This window comes from Podarcis vaucheri (assembly GCF_965113315.1).
Source record: "Podarcis vaucheri genome assembly, chromosome: 5".
Taxonomy (NCBI): Eukaryota; Metazoa; Chordata; class Lepidosauria; order Squamata; family Lacertidae; genus Podarcis; species Podarcis vaucheri.
Genome location: NC_138763.1, coordinates 89,814,508 through 89,842,477, shown reverse-complemented (window position 1 = coordinate 89,842,477; position 27,970 = coordinate 89,814,508). Strand labels below are relative to the sequence as shown.

The 27,970-nt window shown below is 47.0% G+C and overlaps 1 protein-coding gene across 3 annotated transcripts; it reads left to right on the top strand.

The window, feature by feature from the left end:
- PITX3 (paired like homeodomain 3) lies at window positions 1-27,970 on the top strand (the record flags this gene model as incomplete). Of its 3 annotated transcripts, XM_082223641.1 has the most annotated exons (5): window positions 188-269; window positions 17,098-17,174; window positions 17,928-18,063; window positions 25,149-25,354; window positions 26,384-27,970. In XM_082223641.1, the coding sequence occupies 4 exons, from the start codon at window positions 17,136-17,138 to the stop codon at window positions 26,930-26,932; spliced, it is 930 nt and encodes a 309-aa protein (XP_082079767.1). In that variant the 3' UTR covers window positions 26,933-27,970. The 3 variants fall into 3 exon arrangements, with proteins under 3 accessions (XP_082079766.1, XP_082079767.1, XP_082079768.1); XM_082223640.1 differs by lacking the exon at window positions 17,098-17,174 and having other exon boundaries at window positions 1-269; window positions 17,951-18,063; XM_082223642.1 differs by lacking the exons at window positions 188-269; window positions 17,098-17,174 and adding an exon at window positions 363-451.

Sequence of the window (27,970 nt, the reverse complement as noted above, 5' to 3'; positions counted from 1 at the left end):
ATGGGGCGGGCTAGGCGCGCGCTGCCCGATGGCAGCTGCCTGGGGGCGCCGATGGCCTCATCCTTAAAGCCGATGGCCCCCGCGAAGGGGACGCACTCGACGGCGGGACCCTCCTCCAGCAGGCTGCGGCCAAGCGCACGCAGCTCGGCAGCGCTACTCCGCAGGGACTTACGACGAGCGGAGCCGGAGCTGGGCAGCCCCGAAGGCTGGCGCGGAGGCGAGGCGAGGACAGCCGACGGCTCTTTCCGGGCGCACGGGCGCCGCGCGCTGTAAGTGGTCGCTGCGCCGGCTTCTCCCCGCGGCGCGAGGCACCGGAGACAGCCGAGAGCGGGGCGGGACGGGGCGGGGTGCCGGGACAAGGCTGGGTGTGCCCGACGGCTTGCATTGCGCGCCCCTTGCCTTGCTGCCGCCGCGCGTGGTGATGCCTATTCTGCCAGCTGCTCTTGGAAAGGTGAGGGCGCATCTTGTCCTTTGTTTGATCCCGGCCTTCCCGTCGAGCCTGTGGTGGAGGTCGGCCGGTCTTTCTTCTGCTCAGCCTCCCCCTGCCGCAGCCGGTGGGCCGGGCGTGGTTTTCTGCAGTCGTGGAAAGTCCCCCACTCCACGGTTCCCCGGCAGCGCACTGGCTCTCGTCGCCGTCGAGGCTTCGCGAAGTGCTCCTAGGCAGTGAGACGGACGGGGCGCGGGGCTCGGGAACCCGAGGGTGAGTTGATCCGGTGGCTAGGGCACAGTCGAGGCGCCTGGGCAGGAGAGCCGAGGCGATCCCTCCGACTCAGATAAACTCTGCTTTCTGAACTGCAACGCAGACTCCGGTTTAGTTTCCGCGCAGAGTCGAAAAAGCAGTGCTTGTAGACGCACGAAATTATGAGCCGGGGTTTCTTTTGTAAGGTAACGGTTTGCTAAAAAAAAAAGCTTGCGGGTGTGCGAGAAAAAGAGGGGAAAGAGAGAGGAAGCGAAATGGCGCGGGGAAAGTCCGTCGGCTTTTGGACAGATAGACAAATGATATTTATGTAAGGACCGGGCTGCTGTTTACAACCGGAGGGATCTTGCAGGTTCCCAGAAGAGGAGATATTCAGTCTCCCCCTTGGGAACCCTTGTTTAATTTTTCTCCGCTTTTTGCTGGCAAATACGGCTCCTTATCAGCAGGACTTTTAATTTTGGTTAAAATCTGCCCTCAGTGAACGAAAATAAAAATTGGATTTTGCCTAGGAAGGAGACCCTTCAGAGAAGAATGGTGATTAAATCGACAAACCGCTGCAAAAAGCAAAGCCTCAAACGAAAAACAAAACAAAACCCAAATGCATGTTCATGTCACCTTATTAATTCAGTTACTTTATTAATAGTTATTGATTAATAGTTTTGAGACTATTTTCTCTACTCAAGTTTCTATTTATAATTTAACATTACTTACAGAAGACAATATTTTTCAAAGACCAAATCAAAAATAATTTAACAGTAAAATTGTTCAAAAAACATATTGCATCCTGACTTTCTTCGGAATGAAAACCACGGCGACTAGGAAGATGTAAGTGCATCTAAATAAACCACAATATCAATACGTTTGTCCGTTAATTTAAAATAATGGCAATTATAATTCAACAAGATAGAATGCAGTAATTTGCACATTCGTGACACTCAAGTACCTTTTCAGTTTTTGCCTGTTTTCGTACTCGGAATGCAACGGTATGCAAAACTGTATGTCCATAGTAAAACCATAATTAAAAATATGTCCATAATAACCGTTTTCCCCCCCACCCCACGAATATTGTGCAGAAGTTACTGTGCGGTTTTAGTTTATCAGGGCTTAATTGGCATTTGATCACCAGTGCGGGGACACTGTGCTCTTTACAAACGACTCCCCCATCCCATATGATCAGAAACTAGCAGGCATTGCTACGTCGGTGCCACAAGCAAACTGTGGCTCGGGTAAGAAAAGCTCAGCGTCTAATCTGGGCTGAAAACGCCAAATACTCGACGAACTATTCGCGCACAAGCTGGACTCCCCCCCACGCCGCCACCCAACTCCCCACGCTGTGCGTTGGGAAAGGGGGCAGGGGGGCAAGGGGAGGCCGGCCCCTGCTGCCTAATCGTTTCCCCGCAATTCCTTGCTTGCTTCTGTTGTGCAGACAAAACACCGTAAGAAAGCACCGTAGCATTTAGAAGGCGGAAAGCCGCCGCCTGCTCTCTGTCTTAGTAGTTGCCATCGGGGCGCAACCACAGAAGCGCGTGTGCGCAATTGCGGCGGTGCTTGGACGCCTTCTGGCCGCCCAGGTCAGGACAAACCGGGGAGCAGCCCCGCTGCCTCGCTTCGGATCAAGGGGTGGGGGTGCGGGGAGCCGTTTGGGCCGCAATCGCTTCTCCCAAGAGCGGATCTGCATAGAGAGAGAAAGGAGTCAGTTACGCGCTTTGCACTCCGCGCAAGTTCAGCGGCAGCGGCGGAATGGTGGCAGGGAAAAGAGGCAGCCCCTTTGACATACCACTCCGACCCCCACCCACCGACCCACCCCCCGCTCTCATTCGCTGCAGCGGGTTAGATTGGATGACACACACACACACCGATCCCTTCTAAACTCTCCAATTTCATGATTCCCCGCGCGCTCCCGGGTTGATCTGGCGCGATTCGCGGCTAACGCTTTGCAACACTTTTTCCCCGGCGGAGGGAGCTGGAGGAGCACTTCGTGGTCCCGATCCACAGTTCGGTGGTGGCACCTCCCCACCAGCCCCCCCCCCCCGGTTTTGCGGGGACAGCGCGGCGGAGAAAAGGCGCAGCTGGCTTGCAGCTGCCGACTGCCCCGACGTGGCCGCTTTCGGCTTGGCAGGAGAGAGCCCGCCTCGTGGGCGATTGGCGAGGCGGCCCCTACGTATCCTGGCAGCCTGATCCCTTTGCTCAGGGCGGGCGGAGCAAGAGACGCCCCTTCCCAGCCCCCTCTCGGAGCGGTGGTGGGGCGCCCCCTCGAGCCTCGACGGCAGGCTGGTCCCTTGCTCCCCGGGAGCTCAGAGCTGCGGGTTTGAAGGGTGCTGACTGAGTGGCTCCACTGGGGCCGGTTTGGCTTTCAAAGGGGCATGAGATGGCCCCGATGGGTTTGGACAGTGGTTCTCAAATTTTTCCCCCTCTGGCAACTTTTTTCATAATAAAAAATTGCTGTAAGATTTTGTTTTTTTAATTGGCAGGTGAAATAGCTCAGTTGGTAGAATATGAGGCTCTTAATCTCAGGGTTTGAGCCCCACTTTGGAGACAAAATATTCTTGCATTGCAGGTTGTTTGGACAATATGACCCTCTTAGTCCCTTCCAGCTCAACCATTCTATGATTCTATGAGAAGAAATGTATTGGGAAATAAAATCACAAGTAGGATTGCTCTCATTTTAAAAAGACATCTGTGCATATTCTGCAAGTAAAATACTGTATTTTTTGCTCTATATGACTCACTTTTTCCCTCCTAAAAAGTAAGGGGAAATGTGTGTGCGTCTTATGGAGCGAACGCAGGCTGCGCAGCTATCCCAGAAGCCAGAACAGCAAGAGGGATTGCTGCTTTCCCTGCACAGCGATCCCTCTTGCTGTTCTGGCTTCTGAGATTCAGAATATTTTTTTTGTTTTTGTTTTCCTTCTCCAAAAAATAGGTGCGTCTTGTGGTCTGGTACGCCTTATAGAGCGAAAAATACGGTAATTGTTTGGGGCTATGCTATGCTATACTACACTGAAATGTTTAAGTGTTTCTTTGAATGCCCCTGAATCTTCCTGCCACACTTTCTATCTTTTTCGGCCACATTCTTTGAGAACCCCTGGCTTGAACAGCAAATCGCGACCCATCCCATATTTTGTGTGTAGATTTTGACTAACGTGCAGGCAGCTTTGCTAAGTGGGAAGGTGGTGTAAAGTTCAGTGGGCTTGTTTTGGGGGTGGGGAATGATGGGAGGTCATTTCACTAGGACTTTACCGGAAATGGGAACCAAATCTCTATTCTTCCCTTTCTGCATCCATGGCGGGAAGATGGGATTCCTGCCACAGACAGGGCTGTGAGTTGGCAGCCCTGAGATGTTCCTGGATTGCTGTGTCTGCTAAAATACCAGGGTTGCCTTGAATTCTCTCTGGTATGAAAACTTGAGGCTATCCTGGGTATTTCCAGGCCTAGTGGGGCAGGGGTGTGATTCTCCTTTCTCCAACAAGTAAACAAGGTGACAACGAGGCATTCAAGTTTTGCTGTTGTTTGAGACAAAACAGCGTAGAGGATGTCAGAAGATGTGGGGAAATAATCAGACTAGATACTTCTTTCTTTTCCTTTGTCCGGGTTCCCATCTCATGCTAGCAGTCTCAATGGTAACACTTTTTTGCTTGCATTGCTGATTCTAAACAAAGAATGTATTTCTGCTGACTCAAGCTCTTTTTGTTTTGCAAAACCAGTCAGAAGACAGGACCAGGGAGTTTGACACAGCTTACTGACCAGCCAGGCAACTTGCATAGGTTTTCAGCCATGCTATGTGACGCTGGTGGCGCTGTGGGTTAAACCACAGAGCCTAGGACTTGCCGATCAGAAGGTCGGCAGTTTGAATCCCCGCGACGGGGTGAGCTCCCGTTGCTCGGTCCCAGCTCCTGCAAACCTAGCAGTTCGAAAGCACGTCAAAGTGCAAGTAGATAAATACCAGTAGGTACCACTCCGGCGGGAAGGTAAACGGGGTTTTCGTGCGCTGCTCTGGTTTGCCAGAAGCGGCTTAGTCATGCTGGCCATATGACCCGGAAGCTGTACTCTGGCTCCCTCGGCCAATAAAGCGAGATGAGTGCTTCAACCCCAGAGTCGTCCGCAACTGGACCTAATGGTCAGGGGTCACTTTACCTTTACCTTTTTACATGGCTGGTCAGGAATGTAAGCCCGGTCTCCCTAGCCCATTTCAATGTATTGTGGAATCTATTGTATACATCCACACCTGTGCATATGTATAAATACAGGTAATGTGGGGATCATGGGCGTAGCCAGGATTTACGGCCTCAGTCCAGTATACCTGAAGGAGCGTCTCCACCCCCATTGTTCTACCCAGACACTGAGGTCCAGCACCGAGGGCCTTCTGGCGGTTCCCTCACTGCGAGAAGCCAAGTTACAGGGAACCAGGCAGAGGGCCTTCTTGGTAGTGGCGCCCTCCCTGTGGAACGCCCTCCCACCAGATGTCAAAGAGAACAACAACTACCAGACTTTTAGAAGACATCTGAAGGCAGCCCTGTTTAGGGAAGCTTTTAATGTTTGATGTATCACAGTATTTTAATATTCTTTTGGAAGCCGCCCAGAGTGGCTGGGGAAGCCCAGCCAGATGGACGGGGTATAAATTATTATTATTATTATTATTATTATTATTATTATTATTATTATGTTGGGGGGTGGAGCAGGACACCCACCTGTCACCATCCTCGTTCTAGCAGATTCAGAATGAAGTGTCTCAACAACAGTTGTTTCAAATTACCGTATTTTTTGCTCTATAAGACTCACTTTTTCCCTCCTAAAAAGTAAGGGGAAATGTGTGTGCGTCTTATGGAGCAAATGCAAGCTGCACAGCTATCCCAGAAGCCAGAATAGCAAGAGGGATCACTGCTTTTGCTGCGCTGCAATCTCTCTTGTTCTGGCTTCTGAGATTCAGAATATTTTATTTCTTGTTTTCCTCCTCCAAAAACTAGGTGCGTCTTATGGTCTGGTGCGTCTTGTAGAGCGAAAAATACGGTACTTTCTTTTGACCCCAAGTGCTCAAATCGTCAGTCATTTGAAAACTAGGAAGCTAAATAAAATATTGACATCAAGGAGTACCTTTCATGTGGTTAACGAGTATATATTGCAAAATTACAAAGAACAATTTTTTGAGGGGTTTTGTTTTTTTAAAAAAAATCTAAACTAAAACAAGTTTTCTTGGATTTGCTGAAAATCCAAGTGACCTCAGCAAGTATTTCAGTTTCAAAGATGATTCTGATTGTTTCTACTTTTAGTTAAGTATTTTTATTTGTTTACTTGGTTTGGGTGGGGGACTGCAGCACCCAAATCTTCTCTGTCCAGTCCTTGGGACTCTCCCCAGGCTGTGCCCCTCCTTGGGTCAAAGACCCTCCCCACAAGGCACATCCCTCCTCTCCTGCCTCCTGAAATGCTTCTGCCTCGTGTGAACCGATGGGGACGCACATTATAACCTTACATGACCCTGTGTAAAGTGTGGCTTCCTGTGGGATACCTGGAACACAAGTGTTTTGGCACTAAGGAGTCTGCTGGCAGGAGATTAAGAGGACATGTTGTTGTTGTTTTGATGGGAGAGTGGGAGATTTGGGAGAGGGTAGATCATGTGAAACCACAGAGACAGACAGAGAGAGAGAGACAGAGAGCAAAAGGCAGCATGCAGATAAGACAGTGGAGAAGAGAACTGCTGCCTCCTGCTCTAAAACATCATTCTGCAGCCAGGGAATGGCAGGATGAATTTCACAGCTGCTTCCCAGTGCAGGACTGTAGCAGCGGGAAGTTAGACTCACTAAGGGTAAAGGGACCCCTGACCATTAGGTCCAGTCGCGGACTCTGGGGTTGTGGCGCTCATCTCGCTTCCGGCTCATGTGGCGCTTCTGGTGAACCAGAGCAGCGCACAGAAACGCTGTTTACCTTCCCGCCGGAGTGGTACCTATTTATCTACTTGCACTTTGACGTGCTTTCGAACTGCTAGGTTGGCAGGAGCAGGGACCGAGCAACGGGAGCTCACCCCATTGCGGGGATTCGAACCGCGGACCTTCTGATCGGCAAGCCCTAGGGTCTCTGGTTTTGACCACAGCGCCACCCGCGTCCAGTTTGACTCACTAGACCCACTGAAATAAACGGGCTGAAAACTCTTATCACCCACTTCCTTTAAAAAAATCCATTTATTAGAAAATTGAAAATGAGGGAAAGCAGAGGAAAAAATGGGAGAAAGTAATGTCCAAATCTTTGTACATTAGACAAGAATCTGAAACAAAAAGAACCATACAAAGCTATAAAAAGAGCAAGCGTAATAGAAAAATGTAACATTTTTTTTAAAATTAAGACCAAAGATGCCAATAACCTTAACGATGTTAAAAACTTTATAATGTGTGTAGGATTGCAGCCATAATGACTATTTCTTAGCAATTCTTAAAAATTGCTTCAATAAATCCCACTGTAGCCATTCAAGCTGACAGAATGTTTGATACCACCCCACAATATTTCAAGCTGACAGAATGTTTGATACCACCCCACAATATTTAAGAAGCAGCATTCTAGCCCCAACCAATTAGGGGGGGGAATATAATTTCAAAATATATATTATAGTTGTGTCTTTGGAATAGGCTCTGCAAGAATTTGAAAAAGCTTTTATCAAAAAGTGCTGCACGGGATCATATGCCACCAAATATGTATAGAATGTCCATAAATTCATATGTGTGAAAATCAGCAATCTTGTGTACACTGTACAAAAACTGTATGTGCACTGAATGTAACAGATGAACAGCCCTGATGTCTCTTCCAAACTATTCCTAAGGAGATAAAATAAAGTAGTGTGCAGTGGTACCTCAGGTTACATACACTTCAGGTTACAGACGCCACTAACCCAGAAATAGTGATTCAAGTTAAGAACTTGGCTTCAGGATGAGAACAGAAATTATGCTCCGGAGGCGCGGCGGCAGCAGGTGGTCCCATTAGCTAAAGTGGTCTTCAGGTTAAATACAGTTTCAGGTTAAGAACGGACCTCTGGAACGAATTAAGTACTTAACCAGAGGTACCACTGTACGTCTTCCTGAACAGGGACAGGTGGGATAAATAATATACACTGAATACTGAATTGTTCCAGAGCACGTGACATTAGCAATCTCTCCTCTGAATGCTCAGTATTTAATCTCTTAGACCTTTTAGAGTAAAGGATGTTTAACAGCAATGATAAATCAGCCACCCATAGCTCCTTAGCTGGACTTGAGCTCTTCCTTTGAATGGTGGGCAAGAATGAAAATCGGCAGTTCTGTGAAGTCTTGCCATTGCTTAAAAAATTATAAATCCACGTTTCCAAAGCTTCCAAGGTAATACAGTTCTAATAACATCAGGACAAATTTAAACAATCATAATAAATGCAACGAAATGAGCAGCAGCAGCAGCACCACAAGGTCACAGCCCCCATCCCTGGAGAAGAACGTGATCTCAAAAGCTGCAAGACCAGAGAAACTCCACACCTCACCATCAGGGCAATTGTGGTTGGGTCCCTTTTTCTCCTCACCTAACATGGTGTTAGTAGCTCTTGCAGCAGCCCATTGGAGAGGTTCCTGAAGGACGAGTCAGCAAATTCCCCCTAGCCTACAGAACAGATGAACTATCACAACAACAGCACACAGTGTTTCGTTTTCCTTTTGTCATCCCTGTTTCATAGACGGGAAGTTCAGCTCGCTGTCTGGAGCAGGTAACCCTTTACCTAAAAGGCAAGGCCTCTCCAGCTTGTCATTTTCCCAAATGTTGTTTCTTTGCTCCGCTGCTAAGAAATCTGCCTAAATTGTACCTTGCATAGGAAATGAAGTGAATCGGAATCTTTCTGACTTTAAACAATTTTTAAAAACAACTTTCCCGGCTTCTCTTCTTTCATCTCTGAATATTGCACCAGGGAAACCAACTCATCGTCCATTAATATGCATGGGAATGTTGCAGCCCACATAAAGCAAACAGGATTTCTGTTGTTCTTGTTACTTTAATAATTACCTGTATCTGCAAGCAAGCACTCTCTTTAGTCCTTCGAAAATGTGGTTCCTTGTCACACTTGAGAGAAAGTAGGAGCAGAATGAGAATCAGTGACCCAAATTTTCATGCGTCTTTCCAGGTCCAGGGGTATAATTTGTTATAGGTGTAGCATCCGAGCAAAATACCTTCTCGGAGTTTGTTTCAAAGGATTGGTTCTGATATAACAGGCCTGTCCAACAGGTCAATCTTGAGATCTACCAGTTGATCACGGGATGTTCCTGGTCGATGTTGGTCGATCACGGGCCCCTGACGCCCCCCCCTTTCCCCAAAAAAGCTCAACAACTCTGGTCAATCCAATGAGTAGATCACTGCCTGATTTCTTTATAGTGGGAGTAGATCATAGCCTCTTGGAAGTTGGACAGCCCTGTGCTATAACATTTGCAGGATGACCCCCCTAGGGGGAAGTGTTAATGTAATCCTAATGGGACACTTTCTTTATTTGGTTGTTGCCATTCTAAGGCTGTGTATACCTTAATCTGTTGTGCCCCTGCCTCTGGTTTTGAATCCAAGTACACACAACGTTAGGGATGCGGGTGGCGCTGTGGGTTGAATCACAGAGCCTAAGACTTGCTGATCAGAAGGTCAGTGGTTCGAATCCCTGCGATGGGGTGAGCTCCCATTGCTCGGTCCCAGCTCCTGCCCACCTAGCAGTTCGAAAGCACGTCAAAGTGCAAGTAGATAAATAGGTACCACTCCAGTGGGAAGCTAAACAGCGTTTCTCTGTGCTGCTCTGGTTCGCCAAAAGCGGCTTAGTCATGCTGGCCACATGACCCAGAAGCTGTACACCGGCTCCCTCGGCCAATAAAGCGAGATGAGCGCCGCAACCCCAGAGTCGGCCACGACTGGACCTAATGGTCAGGGGTCCCTTTACCTTTAACTGGGGAAAGGAAAACAAGAACAGGATTGTTTTGCGGAAAGGAGAACATGTATATGTGCTCTGGTCATCATTTGCTTGCAACTGATGTTAGATCAGTACTTTATTTCTAAAATGAGAAGTGTGAGCGATATGCCATCCTTCTGTAAGCACCACTTCTTACTTTTAAGTGTGTGGGAAGGGGGAAACATGCGGTTGCTCAGCGGCGAGGGGAAAACAGTCTGCATATGTTCAGAAGTGCTCTCTTTATATCTACTTCAGAATTCTGTGCCTTAGCCACTGAATTAAACTCATAGTCAGTTACCCAGCATTAGAAACTCGGATATATGAGCTAGGTGCAAATGGCACCTTAAATCTAGGTTACTCTCCACATGTTGTTGGACTACAACTCCCATAATCCCTAACCATTATCTATGCTGGCTAGGGTTGATGGGAGTTGGGAAGCTAAGTGCTGAAGAGCCACAGATCCCCAATTCCTGTTGTAAATTGCATAAAGGAAGCTATGTGCATAGACATGTGTTTCATGTGTATTTGGACTGCTGTGGGGTATATGGCTTGCCTCACAGCTTTTATCGCCTAGTTGGAATGAGTGCATGCGCACACTTTTACCTCTTGTTTTCTAGTTGTGGCGAATCCGAGCCTTGGACTCTGCCCCTAGGACTACACACTCATTTACAAGAGTGAAATGTTGAAGGGTATGCAAAATCATCTTATTTTTTGCCAACCTATACATCACCCCCTATCTTTAGACTATAAAGTGTGTGATATTTGATAAGCGTTTTCCACTTGATAAGCTAGTAGGGAAGCCTGTGCTCTTTGACAAACGTTCCAAGCTTGCTGCATGGATCGCTCTTTCAATAAGGCACTGCAAATCCATAAATTACTTTTATAATACAGTACATTATTTTGCTGTTTAATTTGCCCATGAACCTTAGGATGTGGTATCAAAGGTTTCCCCATTACTGCTCATGGATCTCTTTGGCTTTGCAGTGGCATCAAAACACCAGAGAAAATGATTGTCTAGAAAGCTTCCAGACAGCATCTCTTAACTTAACGTGGAAGTTTGTTTTAGTCCTTTGTCACTCCCTTCCATAGTTAGATCATTCTAGGTTGTATGTGTGACACAGTTGTGCAGGAAACAGCAACCTGAAAGCAATGCAGAGCTGGTTAAGAACGAAAACAACAACATGTGATATGTGGGGACACATTTTACCCTGATGGCTGCAGCTTCTCAGAGCATAGTCTCACCCCAGATTAGCGCAGGGCAGCAGCTAAGCCAAGGCTTGCATTAACCATGATTCCAGGTTTAAATAAAAGGCTAGAGGGGAGACCTTAGTCACAGACCTGGGTTTGGATGACATGTTGAGCCAAACTTTGGCCAGGGAGGAATAAAGCAGCTACCATCTCCTTGGGATCCAGCAGCAGTGCTGGATTTAAGGCAGTGCCGGCAGTTCCCCCCGCACAGGACGCTGAGCCAAGGGGTGTGTGCATAACAACAACAACAAATATTTACCCACTGAGCCTCTTGGGCTTGCCAATCAGAAGGTCAGAGGTTCGATTCCGCACGACGGGGTGAGCTCCCATTGCTCTGTCCCAGCTTCTGCCAAACTAGCAGTTCGAAAGCGCACCAGTGCAAGTAGATAAATAGGTACCGCTGTGGTGGGAAGGTAAATGTGCTTCCGTGCACTCTGGCTTCTGTCACGGTGTTCTGTTGCGCCAGAAGCAGTTTAGTCATGCTGGCCACATGACCCAGAAAGCTTTCTGTGGACGAATGCCGGCTCCCTCAGCCTGAAAGTGGAGATGAGCGCCGCACCCCATTGTCAAGTTTGACTGGACTTAACCGTCAAAGGGTCCTTTACCTTTACAGGTACCTACTGAGAAGATGCATAGAAAGAGCAACTGGGATTGGAAAAAGAATTATTGCCATCATAAGAAATGGGAGGCGGAAATTTTGTCCTCTCTCGGGGCGCCATATTACTAAAGTTTGCCCCTGCCAGTACATTTGCACCCCAATGTCCCTATTTTCCAGGGACAGTCCTGGATTTACAGAAGCCAGTTTCTGATTTGATCCCAGAATGTCCCAATGTTCCTATTTTCATTGGAGAAATGCTGGAGGGTTTGCATGGCTTGACTTAATGTGACATGCCAACATGGCTTTTGAATTCAGTTGAGCTCTGGATTTGTAAGCCCCCCCCCCCCCGAATATGATTGAAAGGTGGTATAAAATATTTAAAGTAACTGAACAAGCAGTAATTTGGCTTGCGAAGAAGTTTGAAGTGTAATCTATTTTGGGCGGTTGGCGGCAGAATTTGGCTAGAAATCCATACCAGCCTATGTCCCATTTGATCCATGATATTAACACTGGACTACATTGCAAGACTAGGGTGACGCTGTGGTCTAAACCACAGAACCTAGGACTTGCCGATCAGAAGGTCGGCGGTTCGAATCCCCGCGACGGGGTGAGCTCCCGTTGCTCAGTCCCTGCTCCTGCCAACCTAGCAGTTCGAAAGCACGTCAAAGTGCAAGTAGATAATTAAAACCTTGGGCTTCTCATTTAATTTCCACAGACAGGGAAAACCATTTAAACATTCAGCATGAAACAGCATATGTAGACAATGACATTGGTTCTCTCTAACTTTCTACTCTCTGTAGTTTTCATGGTCTATAAAAGGAAGGAAGGAACTGCAAGTCTTTCACAGGCCATTTACCCCTTTACTTACACAACTTTTAAAAATAAGCCTTAGTGTATTTGTTTTATATTGAATTGTAAATGCATAGCTACTTTCCATCTAAAAGGTGCTCAGAGGTTTACAACAGAAAATTTAAAATACATATAGTTGTTAGAAAGCTGACTGTGAATAAGTTGTGTGAATGATCCCTTTCTTACAACGAAAGGTCCTTTGGCCTTAGTTGCTGGTCTTACTTACTGATCAAAAAAGATGGAGGCAAGAGACAGGAGAGAGTGCTGTCTTAGGCTACACTGGGACTGGGCTTTAAAAAACTGGTGCAGTGGTACCTCGGGTTAAGAACTTAATTTGTTCCGGAGGTCCGTTCTTAACCTGAAGCACCACTTTAGCTAATGGGGCCTCCTGCTGCCGCCGCACTGCCGGAGCCCGATTTCTGTTCTCATCCTGAAGCAAAGTTCTTAATCTGAAGCACTATTTCTGAGTTAGCGGATTCTGTAACCTGAAGCGTGTGTAACCTGAGGTACCACTGTACCTTGAACTGGTAGCTGGTTCAAATAAACGAGATGGAAACAGAGGAGTGGATAATGCAGAAACCTTACAGCTTGCCTTGCCTTACCGACAAGCGCTCGGCTACTTCTGAGTAGCAGGCTAATCGTGGCTGTTTATCTTCCGGTGATTAATGGTTTCCCATGGTTCCCGTTTCAATTCCATTAAGATCACAAGTGTAGGAAAATTGCCCTGATGCTTTATATTCCCGTCCGCCACCCCCAATTCTTATATACAAGAAATTCATGACCTTTCCTTGAACTTAGATCGCTTTCCCCCCTTTGAGTGTTTCTGGGCTGTACGTTCGAAATCAGAAATCATCTGAATTTGCTGCCCTGGTCCCCGGAACATGGTTGGACAGAGAAGTGCATATTTATGCTGATGACACCACACATGGCCCAAATGACAAACCATTTCCCCTGGTGGCTCAGGGTGTGTGTTTAAAGCAGTAATGAGGACTAGAGAGACCCATTCGTGGTGCCTCAGAATGGACAGCTTCAGTACTCTGAATAAAAGGTAAAGGGACCCCTGACCATTAGGTCCAGTCGTGGCCGACTCTGGGGTTGTGGCACTCATCTCGCTTTACTGGCCGAAGGAAGCCGGCGTACAGCCGGTGGGAGGGCGTTCCACAGGAAGGGCGCCACTACCGAGAAGGCCCTCTGCTTGGTTCCCTGTAACTTGGCTTCTCGAAGTGAGGGAACCGCCAGAAGGCCCTCGGTGCTGGACCTCAGTGTCTGGGTAGAACAATGGGGGTGGAGATGCTCCTTCAGGTATACTGGACCGAGGCCGTAAATCCTGGCTACGCCCATGATCCCCACATTACCTGTATTTATACATATGCACAGGTGTGGATGTATACAATAGATTCCACAATACATTGAGATGGGCTAGGGAGACCGGGCTTACATTCTTGACCAGCTATGTAAAAAGGTAAAGGTAAAGGGACCCCTGACCATTAGGTCCAGTTGCGGACGACTCTGGGGTTGCGGCACTCATCTCGCTTTATTGGCCGAGGGAGCCGGCGTACAGCTTCCAGGTTACGTGGCCAGCATGACTAAGCCGCTTCTGGCAAACCAGAGCAGCGCACGGAAACGCCGTTTACCTTCCCGCCGGAGTGGTACCTATTTATCTACTTGCACTTTGACGTGCTTTTGAACTGCTAGGTTTGCAGGAGCAGGGACCGAGCAACTGGAGCTCACCCCGTCGTGGGGATTCGAACCGCCGACCTTCTGATCGGCAAGTCCTAGGCTCTGTGGTTTAACCCAGAGCGCCACCCGCGTCCCTCTGAATAGCTACCCTTAAATGCTAGCAGTGGCTTTGTTCAGCTCTTGGTGGTTCGCCAGCTACTAGAGGCCGAGGAAGGGGTTGCGGTGGGTGTGATCCGCCCCAGGTGTCACCACTGAGGGGGTGACAAAATGCTGGGTGGCACTCACCGTGGGGCTTGCAGGACACCCAAGCCAAGCGTCTCTTCTGGCAGGCTTTGCGCTGCCCAAATGGCCTGCCCGCTGCCTCCCACCCAGCTGTAGGGCAGCTGAGTGGGAGGAGGCAAAACAACAAATCTATGGTTATGGGAAACATACTCAATAAACACACAAGACTTAGCCAGCTGTACTTTTGAATAAATAAGGTATAATATTCACTGTATCAAATTGTAGATTTCAACCGAAGTCTCATAAAGTTCAACGGAAAAAGCAGAAGACCCAGTAGATCTGTTCATTCTCTAGTCAGTTCATGCATAAGGTCCATACATGCATAAGTATCTATTCCACCTGTCTGTTCATAGAGTCCAGTAATCCACATTAAGGGTTGTTACAGTTCCACAGGATCCTTTCACAGAGTCTAAGACAAGGATTTCCGGAATATTAGCCTTGTTTCGCCATCCTAGGCTTCATCAGTAGAACAAGAAGAAAGAAAGAAGATTCCACCTAAACATTAGGAAGAACTTCCTGACAGTAAGAGCTGTTCGACAGTGGAATTTGCTGCCAAGGAGTGTGGTGGAGTCTCCTTCTTTGGAGGTCTTTAAGCAGAGGCTTGACAACCATATGTCAGGAGTGCTCTGATGGTGTTTCCTGCTTGGCAGGGGGTTGGACTCGATTTCCCTTGTGGTCTCTTCCAACTCTATGATTCTATGCTCTAGGTAATGCAAATAAATACAATATCGTAATCTCACACATTTTTACATCAAAATTAATATAAAAAACATAAACAATTGTACGTACCATATGTAATATTACAGGTATGGTAGTGGTTGCAGTTATTTATTCAAAAGTACAGATGGTTACGTCTTGAGCGGGAGGAGGCAGGCAGACCCCAGAGGCCCCATGGTGTGCCCTGCCCCTATGGGTGGGTTCACCCCGCCTCTGTGGGCGACTCGCCCTGCCCCTGGGTGTGCCACCCCAGGCGCCCAAGTGGCTTCCTCCGCCTCTGCCAGCTACAACCTCTTTTGGATATAGATGACTTGGCCACTGTTCCCTGTGCTCTGGCAACTTCCAGACTGGATGACTGCAATGCTCTCTGTGTGGGGTTGCCCTTGAAGACAACTCAGAAACATCAATGGGCCCAAAATGCAGCATCCAGATTCTAGTTCCGTTTCGATCTAATACTCCCTTCTGTTTTAAAACAGCTGCCTTGGTTGCTGGTTCCCTTCCAGGCCCAGTTCAAGCTGTTTGTGTTGGGGTTTGGAGCCCCAAATGACTCAGGCCCCAAATTGACCCACCTCCTTTCGCACATACCTAGGGTCAATGATAGATAGATAGATAATACTTTATTCGGCTATAAGCCCACCAGGTAAAACCAATCAGTAAATAAAATAGCATTTTACATTTTAAAATATCAACTAAAATATTTCATCACATAATCTCCTTCACATTACATACAGTCTCTAGATGTACCATATTGTGGCCTTGAATATAAAGATGGTGGATAGAATTTACTAGATTTTAATAGTCATGCAGCATTCCATGAAGTCTTTTATATGAAAGAACAGAATTCAGGAATCTTGCAACCTGTAATCTTCTATAAGAGTCAGTATCCTGGAGTAGATAGGCTAGATGTAAATCAGGTGGTTTAGCAACAGTTTCTAAAATGATTGAACTCAGAATCCTTGATCGGGGAACAATATATAAAGGACAAATAAAAAAGACCTAGGGTCAATGCTTTCCCCGGGAACTGAGAATTGGGGAATGGGCTGAACTGCCATTGGCAAAAGTCAACTCAGATAGCATGAGGAACCATGGGAAAAAGAAGAAGGGGAATGTTGGAGATGTGATGACCGGTTGTTGTTTTTTTACCTCCCTCCCTCCTGGCAAGTACCACCAGGGAAAAAGCCAACACTAGTTTTAATTCAAATTAGCTCTAGTTGTTTTTTTCTGTTTTGGTTTGGCCTATCTCTGTTGTTGAGTTAAAAATGTCCTGTGTCAAGTCTGGTGCTTTGGGTAGTTCTGGTCCTTCGGCTGATACGTTTGCGTGTTGATTCACATCATCAAGTGGAAGATGGCTTCCTTCAGAACATCTACTTCTATTCAGTGATGAGGGAGAAGAGTGAAATGTAGTTTTTGTGCTTGGAAATAGCCAGAGATGAATTCCTACTTAGTTCATACCAGCAAACAGCACCCAAAAAATATTATTTTCGAAACAATGACAAGCAGACAAGCTGATTTGGGGCCAGGGCATAGAACAACGAGAAATTCCCTGCCTGTTACTGCTCACTCAGCAACAAATATTTGAGGCTGTGTTCTGAAACATACCCTTTTGAGTTTGTGTCCCAGTTCAGTCAATGGAAACACATAGGGCCAGGGCTGCAAAAATAGAAGTAGCTTCTTGTACAGAAGCAAAATTGTTCAGAAAATACCTTTTGCTTCAGACAGAATAAAACCTGTTTCTGGGGTGCCGACAGATCTCTTTTTTTAATGCCGCTTACCTTTCTGCAAGTTGGCTAAACTTGTCACCTCTTGCTGGAGGGGGCAACTGTCTCGCTTCAGGTCTTTAGCAGGTGAAAAGGAGAAATTTGAATCAGGTCCTTGCAGCATCAGTCCATGGAAGAAAGGAAATTGTGATGGCAGATGCAGTCGTATGCAAATAGCTGGGGTGTGTGTGTGTGTGGAATTATCATCTACAAACACTGGGAAGAAATTCCATCTGCTGCTTCCTTGAGAAGGGGGCCTTAATAAATTCTGAGACTGCAAAGTTACACACATCTTAATCAAGTCTTAATCCGAGGAATTAATGTGCTGTGCGTTTCTGCATAATTCCAGGAATCACGCAAAAGCTATGACAATAGCCAGAGCCGCAGATGGACTCGCCTCCTTGCACAAAATGCTGCATGAAAAAGGTATATTGAGGCAAACGTGGCTCCCGCCTTCACAGCGTTTCACGTACAGGTGCACCATCTCAAAGTGCCAGGGCGACTCGTGCGCTTTCATGTGTGTGGCGCGCGCATATGCGCTTGTCTATGCATGCGTGCGCACATGTGCCAAACCACTGTGCTTGCCTTCACGTCTACTGCAGAGGGGGAAAACCCTCCAGAGGTTTTTTCTCTTAAAAACGCTGACTTTTTTATCATAGAAAAGGAGTCGGCAGGGGATGGGGGGGACGGGACATAAATATTTCTTACTGCATATTTGTTGTTCCCTGTAATAAAAGTGCAGGCTGAAATTGGAGGGAAATGTGAGGTAAGGAAGGAAGAAGATGCCCACCAATTCACAAGCAGGCATTGCCTCCCAGCTTTGACACTGCCTGCGTTGAGGAAATAGGTATAAATTTTGCAGCAGAGGCCATAGGTCAGCTTGTCTTTAGCTTCTGAAAGTAACCAGATCACAAACATTTGGCATGAACCTACCAGTCCACAAACACGAAGGTTTATTTGTTACCTTTGAAAGGTAGCTACACTCCCAGAATTAAATCCCACTGTGCACAATGGGACCTGTTTTGGAGTAAAGACACTAATTCTTCACAGTGTTAGCCTGTGGCTGCAACAAGCACAATTATTGGACGTTAACCCCACTTAACTGAACTTATTCCCACCAAGTCAACTGACCTCCTAATCGTATATGCCACTCAGACATCACTTGGGCCTCTTTTTCAGCTCTTCTCCGGTTCCTATTCCAGGCCGATGGAGTTCAACTTGCTCACTGACTCAGAGGCCCACAGTCCCAATCTCTCCCTCTCAGAGTCGGGGACACCACAACATGAGCACAGCTGCAAGGGGCAAGAGCACAGCGGTAAGTACGAAATTGGCTTTGCTCTGAACAGCAAACGGTGCTTCTCATTGCACAGCCTCCAGCTCTGGCCTGATTAGAAAGGGAGATGCTCGATTTGTTTCTTAGACATGAGCTTATCATAACTGGTAGAGCAGAGCTGCAGAACCTCATGCCTGAAGGCCAAAATCCAGGCCTCTAGCTGGCCCTCAGGGATTTCCCAGGCCGTGCCCTCTCCCCAATCCACCCCCTAGACTAGAATAAATCACAGACACTTGACTTTGCAGATAAGTGAATATTTTACTCGCAAAGTTTCCAGAAGTTACAGCAAATAAGTCTCCAACCACTGGCAGTAAAACAGAGATGAAAAAGGTTCCAAATGACTTAAAAAGAAAAGTATTTTGTTTCTTTACAAAAAGGATCATGCAATCTTTGGGTTAGGCTTTGAAATCTCATTTTTTGAGAGATTCAGTTCACTCGCGTATGACTTCTTGCTTGTTCCAGGAAGCAGGAAGAGAAAAGACTCAGAGCCTGCTAAGCTCCGCCCCCACTGGCAACCTGAGCTCAGGTTAACCCTTTCTTGCCGGTGTTAGAAGTTATTCGTGGATGCAAATAGACTGAGGACTTCAATATATAAGGATAACCCTTTTATTGTTCGCGTTTGCAAAGGCGGACCCTCCGTACCCGTAGATACGAAGAGCGCTTGTCAAGCATAGACACAGTGTTTTTATTATCCCTACATCTGCCGCCCCTCCCTATGAGGCTTGGCTTACATTCTACCTATCAGAGTTCAACACATCCCTAATACATTGTTCAATCTACACTAGCCGTTTGACTGTTACTAAATATAGGTATACGCATTCCACTCCTGCTGTTATCTTACAGACATGGCATTTTTAGACTCATAAAGAGATTCTTTCTTTTGAGTTTTAGACACTTTCTATACCAGTCTCTTCTTTGTTTTCTAATCTCACAATCCCCCCTCTTTTCGATACTTTGTCTCAAAACTCACATAGCAAATTCCATCCGGGCCCCTGTCCCTTTGCAATAGCAATGCATGCATCAAAACAAACATAGACCTTCTCTATACCCCTCGTGGTGTTATACGCTATGTATCCCTATCTCTGTTGTGCCAGGGTAAACATGACTGCTTTTCCCCCTGCTGTTCCTCCCTCCTATCCATACTAGATGTAATGGGCCCCACTGCCAAGGGCTCATAGCACTCCGTTTTGTTGTCTCTAATTCTGCATCTGAAATACTGGGTTTGGTTATGAACGCAAGGGTCTAATTTTTCTACGCACTCCGGAGCAACATTATAATACATTAAGGTTCGGGTAACCCTATTTCCAGTTTTGGTGATTTGAATACACTGGTTACAATTTTGATCTTTTGCTACGCTTGCAATTATTCCTATGGCCAACAAACTAACTCTTACTATAGTCCCTCTCATTCTGATTTTCCTCTCAATTGTTCTAGGGCTTGTACTACCGTGGGGGTCCTATTCAGATTGCAAAGGACCTCTCCTTCTAAAATAACTATACAATATTGGATAATTACATCCTTTATGAAGATTATATCACATAATTCTGTGCAATGTACACACAACACACAACACTCACAGTGAACACAGCAACAACACTCATAAAAGCACTTGCAAATACAAAACAGGCACATTAAGGAAATTGTGTCAACGTCCGAGTCTGCTTTGGTTCCTGGTTCCCTGATTTGTAAGCGTCACCTTCAGCGGATTGACTGGATAGCGGATATTGTCCAGTCCTGCGGAGCTTTCTTGACTCTGTGATAGTGAGTGCTCTCTGGTCCGTACTGCCGACTCTGTGGTGAGCAGCACCTGTAATGGACCTTCCCAAGCAGGGCGAAGCTTCTCCGCCTTCCGCGCTTTTATCAGGACCCGGTCACCAGGCTGAAATGAGTGCTGATGCTCCAACAATGGAGGACGCTGAACTAGTACTCCACGTCTATGAAGAGACAATAAAGACTGGGAAAGTGACTGCAAATATTTTCTCAGGCATAGATCTTTAAATTGTACCAAAGGTTGACCCAACTGGGCTAAATATGGTCTTCCCATCATCAACTCAAAAGGAGACACCCCCAAATCTTTTCTGGGGGCTATACGCATTCTTAGCAATGCCAGGGGAAGGTTCTTTGTCCAGGGTAGCCCATTTTCCAAGTACAATTTGGTTAAGTGCTTTTTGATTTCTGCATGCCCTCTCCACCTTTCCACTGCTCTCAGGGTGCCAAGGGGTGTGGAGATCCCACTTAATACCCAGGGTTATCATTACATGCTGTAATATCTTTTGGGTAAAGTGTGTGCCTCTATCTGAATCTATGGCTTCAATTATGCCAAACCGGGGGAGTATATGTTCTAGAATGGCCTTGGTGACTACCTGCGCAGTTGCTCTTCTACTTGGGAAGGCCTCCACTCACCCCGTGAGATGATCTTTGAACACCAGCAGGTATTTTTGTCCTCCCCTTTCAGGCAGTTCCGTGAAATCTATCTATACCCTCTGAAAGGGCCATACTGCTAAGGTCTTTTTGGCTCTAGTCTTGTTTACCTTTTGACATATTAAACACTTCCAAGCTATGGAATGTGCCATAGGCCACATGTCCTTACTCCAATATAAGGATTTTACCATATTGACCATAGCCTCGGTCCCAAAATGCCCGCTTTCATGTACCTTTTCTAAAACTCCCATCATTAGGGTTTTTGGTAATACTATTTGCCCTTCCGGAGTTTTCCATTCATTATCTATCTTCTCCCATCCCTCCCTAGTCATATATTCAATTTCCTGGGGGGTAAAAACCAGATTTTCTGTATCAGCTTTCGTCAAAACAGGTACCTTCAGGGTGTATTGTTGGACTATCACATCATTAGGAATACCTCTAGCGGCCTCTTTTGCCCTGAAATCAGCCCACCTATTCCCCACCTCTTCAGGACTTGTTCCCTTAGTATGGGCTGAAACATGTACCACCGCAACCTTTCCTGGTCCCGTGAGGGCGTTCAGTAGCCTTTCTAACAACGCCATATGTTCTATTTGTTTTCCATCCGCCTTAATATACCCTCGGTCCCACCACGTTCTACCAAAGGTATGTACTACTCCCCATGCGTATCGGGAGTCTGTCCATACGGTTATCTCCAACCCTTTTCCCAACTCGAGGGCCCGCATTAGGGCCATGATCTCACATTTCTGGGCCGGCCAGGCTGCCGGCAAAGCCCCACTCTCGAGAACCTCCCCATCTTCCTTGACTACAGCTGTCAGAGCTGCTCCCAGGTTCCAGCTCACAGAGGACCACGCTAGCCGCCAATATTGTATAAAAATCTTTATTGCGTTACAGTTTCCATTTTCCAGCCGCAGCGTGCAGCTCTACGTCTTAGAAGCTAGACCGGCGAAGCTCCGTCTGAGTCTCCACCTCCTATACACCAACTTAATACCCTCGCCTTACTCCACCTCTTCCGTCTTTCCCTTCTTCTCTGGGTCCCTCTGCCCCCCCTTGGGTTTCTTCCTTCCCGGGGTGTCCCCCTGGGTCCCCCTGCCCCCCTTGCTTTGGCCACGGGCGCTCCTTTCTGCGAGTCTTCCGAATCACTGGAAAGACTCGGAGATCTCGGGCCGCCGTCCTCGCTCATATTTCCTTCTGATTCCTCCCCCTCGCTCTCTGCTCTCCCTCTTTCCTGTGCCTCTGCTCCTGAACCCTTGACAACAACGTATCCTGATTTCCTTTTTCCCTCCTCCACATAACTTGAACCATCCGTATACCACTTTTCCCCCGTTGCCAACGGCGTCTCCATCAAATCCTCTCGGACCTTTGACATCAACTCTATAGTGTCTACACAGTCATGTTCGTCCGGTTCCCACTCTTTCCTTTTCCCAATTAAAAATTCAACCGGGTTTAGATTGCGATCAGTTCCCAGAGTAATGCTGGGGCTCGTTCTCAAAATAGTTTCATATTTTATTAAGCGACCATCGGTCATCCAGGTGGAGGCCGCCCCAGTCATTATAGTAGATATTTGGTGGGGACTATGAACTACTTTCCACCACTAATTCCGCCGCAGCGGCCACCGCCTGGATACACGTGGGCCATGCCTTTACCACTGGTTCCAGAGTCTTGCTAAGGTAGGCAATGGGCTGATAACGCCCCCCTCTCTTTTGGGCCAACACCCCCACAGCAGTCTGGGAACTGATTGTTACATACAAATGAAATGGTTGTTGTAGGTTAGGTAGTGCCAAAACTGGAGCTCCGGCCAATACCCTTTTTATTTCTTCCCACTTCAGCGCATCTTTCTGTTCCCATGTTACTCTTCCCTCTTCAACGAGTTTCTGATTCAGGAATTGAACCAACTTTGTGTACTGGTCTATCTACAGCCTGCAGTATCCCAATAATCCCAACATCCTCCTCACGTCTGTCTTATTTCTTGGGGGCTGTAATTCTAAAATCCCTTTCACTCTTTTAGGGTCTAATTTCCAATATATGCCCCATTGAATTCAGTAGGATTTACTCCCATATAAGTATGCATAGGACTGCAGCCTTAACCCCACAAGAATGTTGTGAAGTAGGTTAGTATTTGCCCGTGACAAGCTAGGGAGGGATCTGAACACTAGCCATTGCAAGCTGTACTACACTGACCAACTTCTTTCCCTCTGACCTGGGCTACTTCCCATTCCAGATTTCCCTCATGTGAGAACCCACAAAACTGTATTTTAAAGATGCAATCCTGCAGCCAGGCACTTATTTTTGAGTCGATATGTACTGTTTAGCCATATCCTTGGAGCTGCTCACATGAATAAATAAAGGGAAATGCTAAGGACGATGCAGTTAGTCCCTAAGAGGACTTATCTATGTGTTGAGCTTTGCTGAAGGAAAAATTCCACCAAATGCATCTGCTTGAAGAGGAAAATATCTGATGGAATTTACCCCTCAGTGAAAATCTTGTAGCTATTCAACTTCACTCGGGGGCTTTAATTTCTGGCAACCTTGGATAATACACATACAACTAAAATGCCAAATACAAATTTAGGGAAGACAATAGAGGGTTCCCAATTTGATTTACATTTATATTAGCTCAGTTACCTCATTTTCAATCTTCCTTTGCCTTCCAAAATAATTAGTACATACTCTCACAGCAACATTCAAGAGCAAGCACTTCTTAAATTTCAGAGCACTCTTTGTGAACATTCCCCATTAATATTTTTTCATCTACTTAATTATTTCTTTAAAAAAAACATTCTGTGAATAAAATAAAATTTAAAGCCTTTTTATTTTATGGAATACATTTTTATGTAGTCTAATTAGATTAAAATTCTAATTCTTCTTTGCAAATTTTGAAAAGGGGAAAGAAAATGCTTTTTAATTTGTTTATTATTTTTTTTTAAAACCTACATAATTGTGAAACCCGCTAGCTTAACTATGCAGGCTAAATATTGTGGAATAAATTAGACTTATGTAACTATAAGCAAGTGCTTTGATATTTACTGGACAACGGAAAACTTTTTTTTTTTCCTTTATTTTGCATCTCATTTGATACATGCAAGCACACAAATGCGCTTGCATGCACCCATGAACATACCACATTATGACCCTGTATGAAGGAACCTCAAATGCTTCTTAAAGCTGCACACTTGCTGCTATATCCCTTCCTCACTCTCCATGATGGAAATACAGGTTCCTTACTAATTCTATGAGGTTCAAAATGTATATCATTTCTCACCCTCTCTTCCTCACTGTCTAACGATGTTAGGAGTGCTGGTGTCTATTGCATCTTAGGAAATGAGCACTACCTGTGATTGCCACATGCAGAATGCAGCATTCCAGCCCACTCTTTCTCCCACCCCCACAGCAATCTCATCATCTGAGTCCTCTTTTTGTATTTTTACTGGGAGTTGTCTCAAGGCCGGGGGGTCAGGTCCAAAAAATTGGGCATGAAACCATACCTCTAGGTACGGTTTCTCCTTGTTCCTCTTATTTTCTATAAAATATTCCTTTAATTGGGTCATCCAATATTTCTCCGTTTCCCCTTCCGGATTCCAATTATACATCCCGTCTGGCCCTATGGGGTATTTTGGCCAAACCACCCTGCAGAAATTAATCATAGTGACCTTTGACAGGCCGACAGTATATTGCCTTAAATACTCCTCATTCCACTGCAACAATATCTGTCCTAATGGACTATTGATTTTGCCCATTATTCACAATGTCTCCAAATTCACGTTCTCTCACAATCGCACGGAATCGCCTGGCCGCTTCCCTCGCGGGAGAGACGGAACCGCAAGCTAATCCTCCCGTCAGGGCCGAACCCTGATCCACACTCACGCGTCCGTTTGGAGCCTCTCTTTCACTCAAGAGACGATTCTCTCGCCCCCTTTCCCTTTTAATACCTCTCCCTCGTCTACTCACCCAATACAGTCCAGCGCCGCTTCTCGCGACTAGTGAACAGGCGGGCGTCCCCGCTGGGTTCTCGCGGTCCCCGACCGCCAAAAAGAGCTCAATACCTTCCTCCCATATATTGAGTCCTGTCTCTAGCCCTTGTGCGCCGTCCCGGGCGGGACTCGGTCCGAGTCACTCCGCAATAACGGAGGGGCGCCTACCCGGGGTCCGAGTTCCGCTCAGGCAGCACGTCAAAGGCCCCACGTTCGGGCGCCAAGAATTGTTAGAAGTTATTCGTGGATGCAAATAGACTGAGGACTTCAATATATAAGGATAACCCTTTTATTGTTCGCGTTTGCAAAGGCGGACCCTCCGTACCCGTAGATACGAAGAGCGCTTGTCAAGCATAGACACAGTGTTTTTATTATCCCTACATCTGCCGCCCCTCCCTATGAGGCTTGGCTTACATTCTACCTATCAGAGTTCAACACATCCCTAATACATTGTTCAATCTACACTAGCCGTTTGACTGTTACTAAATATAGGTATACGCATTCCACTCCTGCTGTTATCTTACAGACATGGCATTTTTAGACTCATAAAGAGATTCTTTCTTTTGAGTTTTAGACACTTTCTATACCAGTCTCTTCTTTGTTTTCTAATCTCACACCGGCAATTGTGAGTCAGTAATATATGACAACAAATCGGTGCTCTTGCTTTTGCTTTCGCAGACACAGAAAAGTCACAGCAGAACCAGACCGATGACTCCAATCCTGAGGACGGCTCCTTGAAAAAGAAGCAGCGCAGGCAGAGAACTCACTTCACCAGCCAACAACTCCAGGAGCTGGAAGCCACTTTCCAGAGGAACCGCTATCCGGACATGAGCACCAGGGAGGAAATTGCTGTCTGGACCAACTTGACTGAAGCCAGAGTCCGGGTAGGCCTCATTCACACCCGCTCTGCTTTCTCTTAATGTGGTCAGAATTTGAGGATTCGATAGCGAACCACATAGCAGACCAAGCAGAATGGAAGAGGCCTCTGCATGTGGCTTTTATCTTTTTGGGTGAGCTATTATACAGTGCAAGTACTTCCTGAGGAACAGATTGCTCTCAAAATCTTGCATTTTAAAAAGCGAGGCACTCCTCTCACAATCACTCCTAATAGTGAACTCAAGCGGCGAGGGCCACCAAAGTAGGACCACTAAGAAACAAGGGGGAGATACTCGCATGCTTGAGGAAAGCCTGAGGTTTGCAGAAGTACATTTCTACCCCAAACATGAACAAGCTGAAAGGATGGGGGGGGGACAGGGGAGGAGGAACACCAACAAAAGCCCATTGTGGACTGAGCATGCTCAGTAGACGTGGAATGAGGCGTAACAGAAGGAGAAAGAAAGTTGGAACACTGGGTGGTGGGAGATGATGGTTGGCTGGGATCCTGTACTCATTTTAGAAGTGAGGATGCCGGCCACATTTTGTGGCAAGTTCCACCTCTTCTATTGCTGAGGACCCGTTGTAACTGCAGCTCCCATTATCCTTTGCGATGTTCACTGAGGCCGATGGGAGTTGTAGTTCAGCCCCGCCTGGTGTCTACCCGGACACTGAGGTCCAGCACCGAGGGCCTTCTGGCGGGTCCCTCCCTGTGCGAAGCCAAGTTACAGGGAACCAGGCAGAGGGCCTTCTTGGTAGTGGCACCTGTCCTGTGGAATGCCCTCCCATCAGACGTCAAAGAGAACAACAACTACCAGACTTTTAGAAGACATCTGAAGGCAGCCCTGTTTAGGGAAGCTTTCAATGTTTGATGTATTACAGTATTTTAATATTTTTTTGGAAGCTGCCCAGAGTGGCTGGGGAAGCCCAACCAGATGGGCGGGGTATAAATAATAACTTCTTCTTCTTATTATTATTATTCTCACCAAGCTAACACACGCAGAATGCTAACTTAAGAAAACGCTCCCTTTCTCTCACAGGTGTGGTTTAAGAACCGCAGGGCCAAGTGGAGGAAGCGAGAAAGGAACCAGCAGGCCGAACTCTGCAAGAACAGCTTTGGAGCCCAGTTCAATGGACTGATGCAGCCTTACGATGACATGTACAGCGGCTACTCGTACAACAGCTGGGCCACCAAAGGCCTTGCCACCAGCACCCTGTCGGCAAAGAGCTTCCCCTTCTTCAACTCGATGAACGTCAGCCCTCTCTCGTCGCAGCCCATGTTCTCCACGCCCAGCTCCATCGGCTCCATGCCCATGCCTTCATCCATGGTAGCTCCCTCCACAGTGACTGGCGTGCCAGGCCCCAGCCTCAACAACCTCAACAGCCCCGGCCTTAACTCGGCCGTTTCATCCAGTACCTGCCCATACGCTTCCCCAGCCAGCCCATACACGTACCGGGACACGTGCAACTCCAGCCTGGCTAGCCTGAGGTTGAAGGCCAAACAGCACGCCAACTTCACCTATCCGGCAGTGCAGACAGCAGCCTCTAGCCTCAGCCCTTGCCAGTACGCTGTGGACAGGCCAGTATGAAGGCCTAGGGACCCTTCCCCACCCACCCAACCCCGATAATCAGGAACTTGGCCATTAGCCCGACAGCCACACCCAGACCGACCAAATTCCAGGAAGATGTGCTTCGTGACGACCATGCTGTTATAAACTTTCCGACTCTTCTCTTTTGTTTTTGGCGAAAGTAAACACAACCGCTCATCGAAAGCCCTTTTGGGAAAGAGGACTTCTCTGCCAGGCTCTGAGGTCATTGTCAATCCGGCGCTGTAATGCGATAGCTCTCGGCTTGCTCCTGCTCCCGTCCGAGAACAGGCAACCCGTTCGTGCAACAATACGGAGAGAGGGAGACCCAGGAAGGGGGGGGGACAGCGTCGCAGCTGCCGATTCCACTCACCAACGTATGTCTGTTCGCCGCGGCGATTTGCATGCCTGCCGACACGAAACCCTCCAAGATCTAAACGCTGTGCTGGAAAGACCACTGAGGATTAGACTTCTTTCACGAATGTTTGCACAATGTCCTGTCGCTTCTTCTTCTTTTCCTTTGCAGATTTCGGCCTTTTGTAGTTGAGAGTCGGCAAAGGAAGATGTGGTCTCATGGAAAGGTTCAGAGTTCGTGAAGGCAGGGGCGAGAGAGGGATTATGAGCCATGGGGAGGGTCTGGGACCCAGCTGAATGGAGAGATCCACTCGGGCACGATGATAAGATCCTGCCCCCCCCCCCCGGATTTACACTGGTTTCTAAGACTACAGCAGAAGCTGCTAGCAGGTCGCCAAAAGGGATACAGAACTTTGACTTTAGCAAAAAAAACAACAGCGACAAGCGAGAGCTTCATAGTCCCTCCCATGCCTACCTGTGGAAGTCGGGGAAGGGAAGAATGAAAAGATATAGAGAAATATGAGCAAATAAAACATTCCCTGTTGGATTTCATTTTCGACCAGGCGGGAGTTAAATATCAGTATATCCACATACAGAATCCCATTGCTTTCCTTTTACAGTCAATGGCTCTTTCGTGCTCCCAACAATAAATTCCATTACAAAATAAAGCGGAAGAAATCCTCGCAA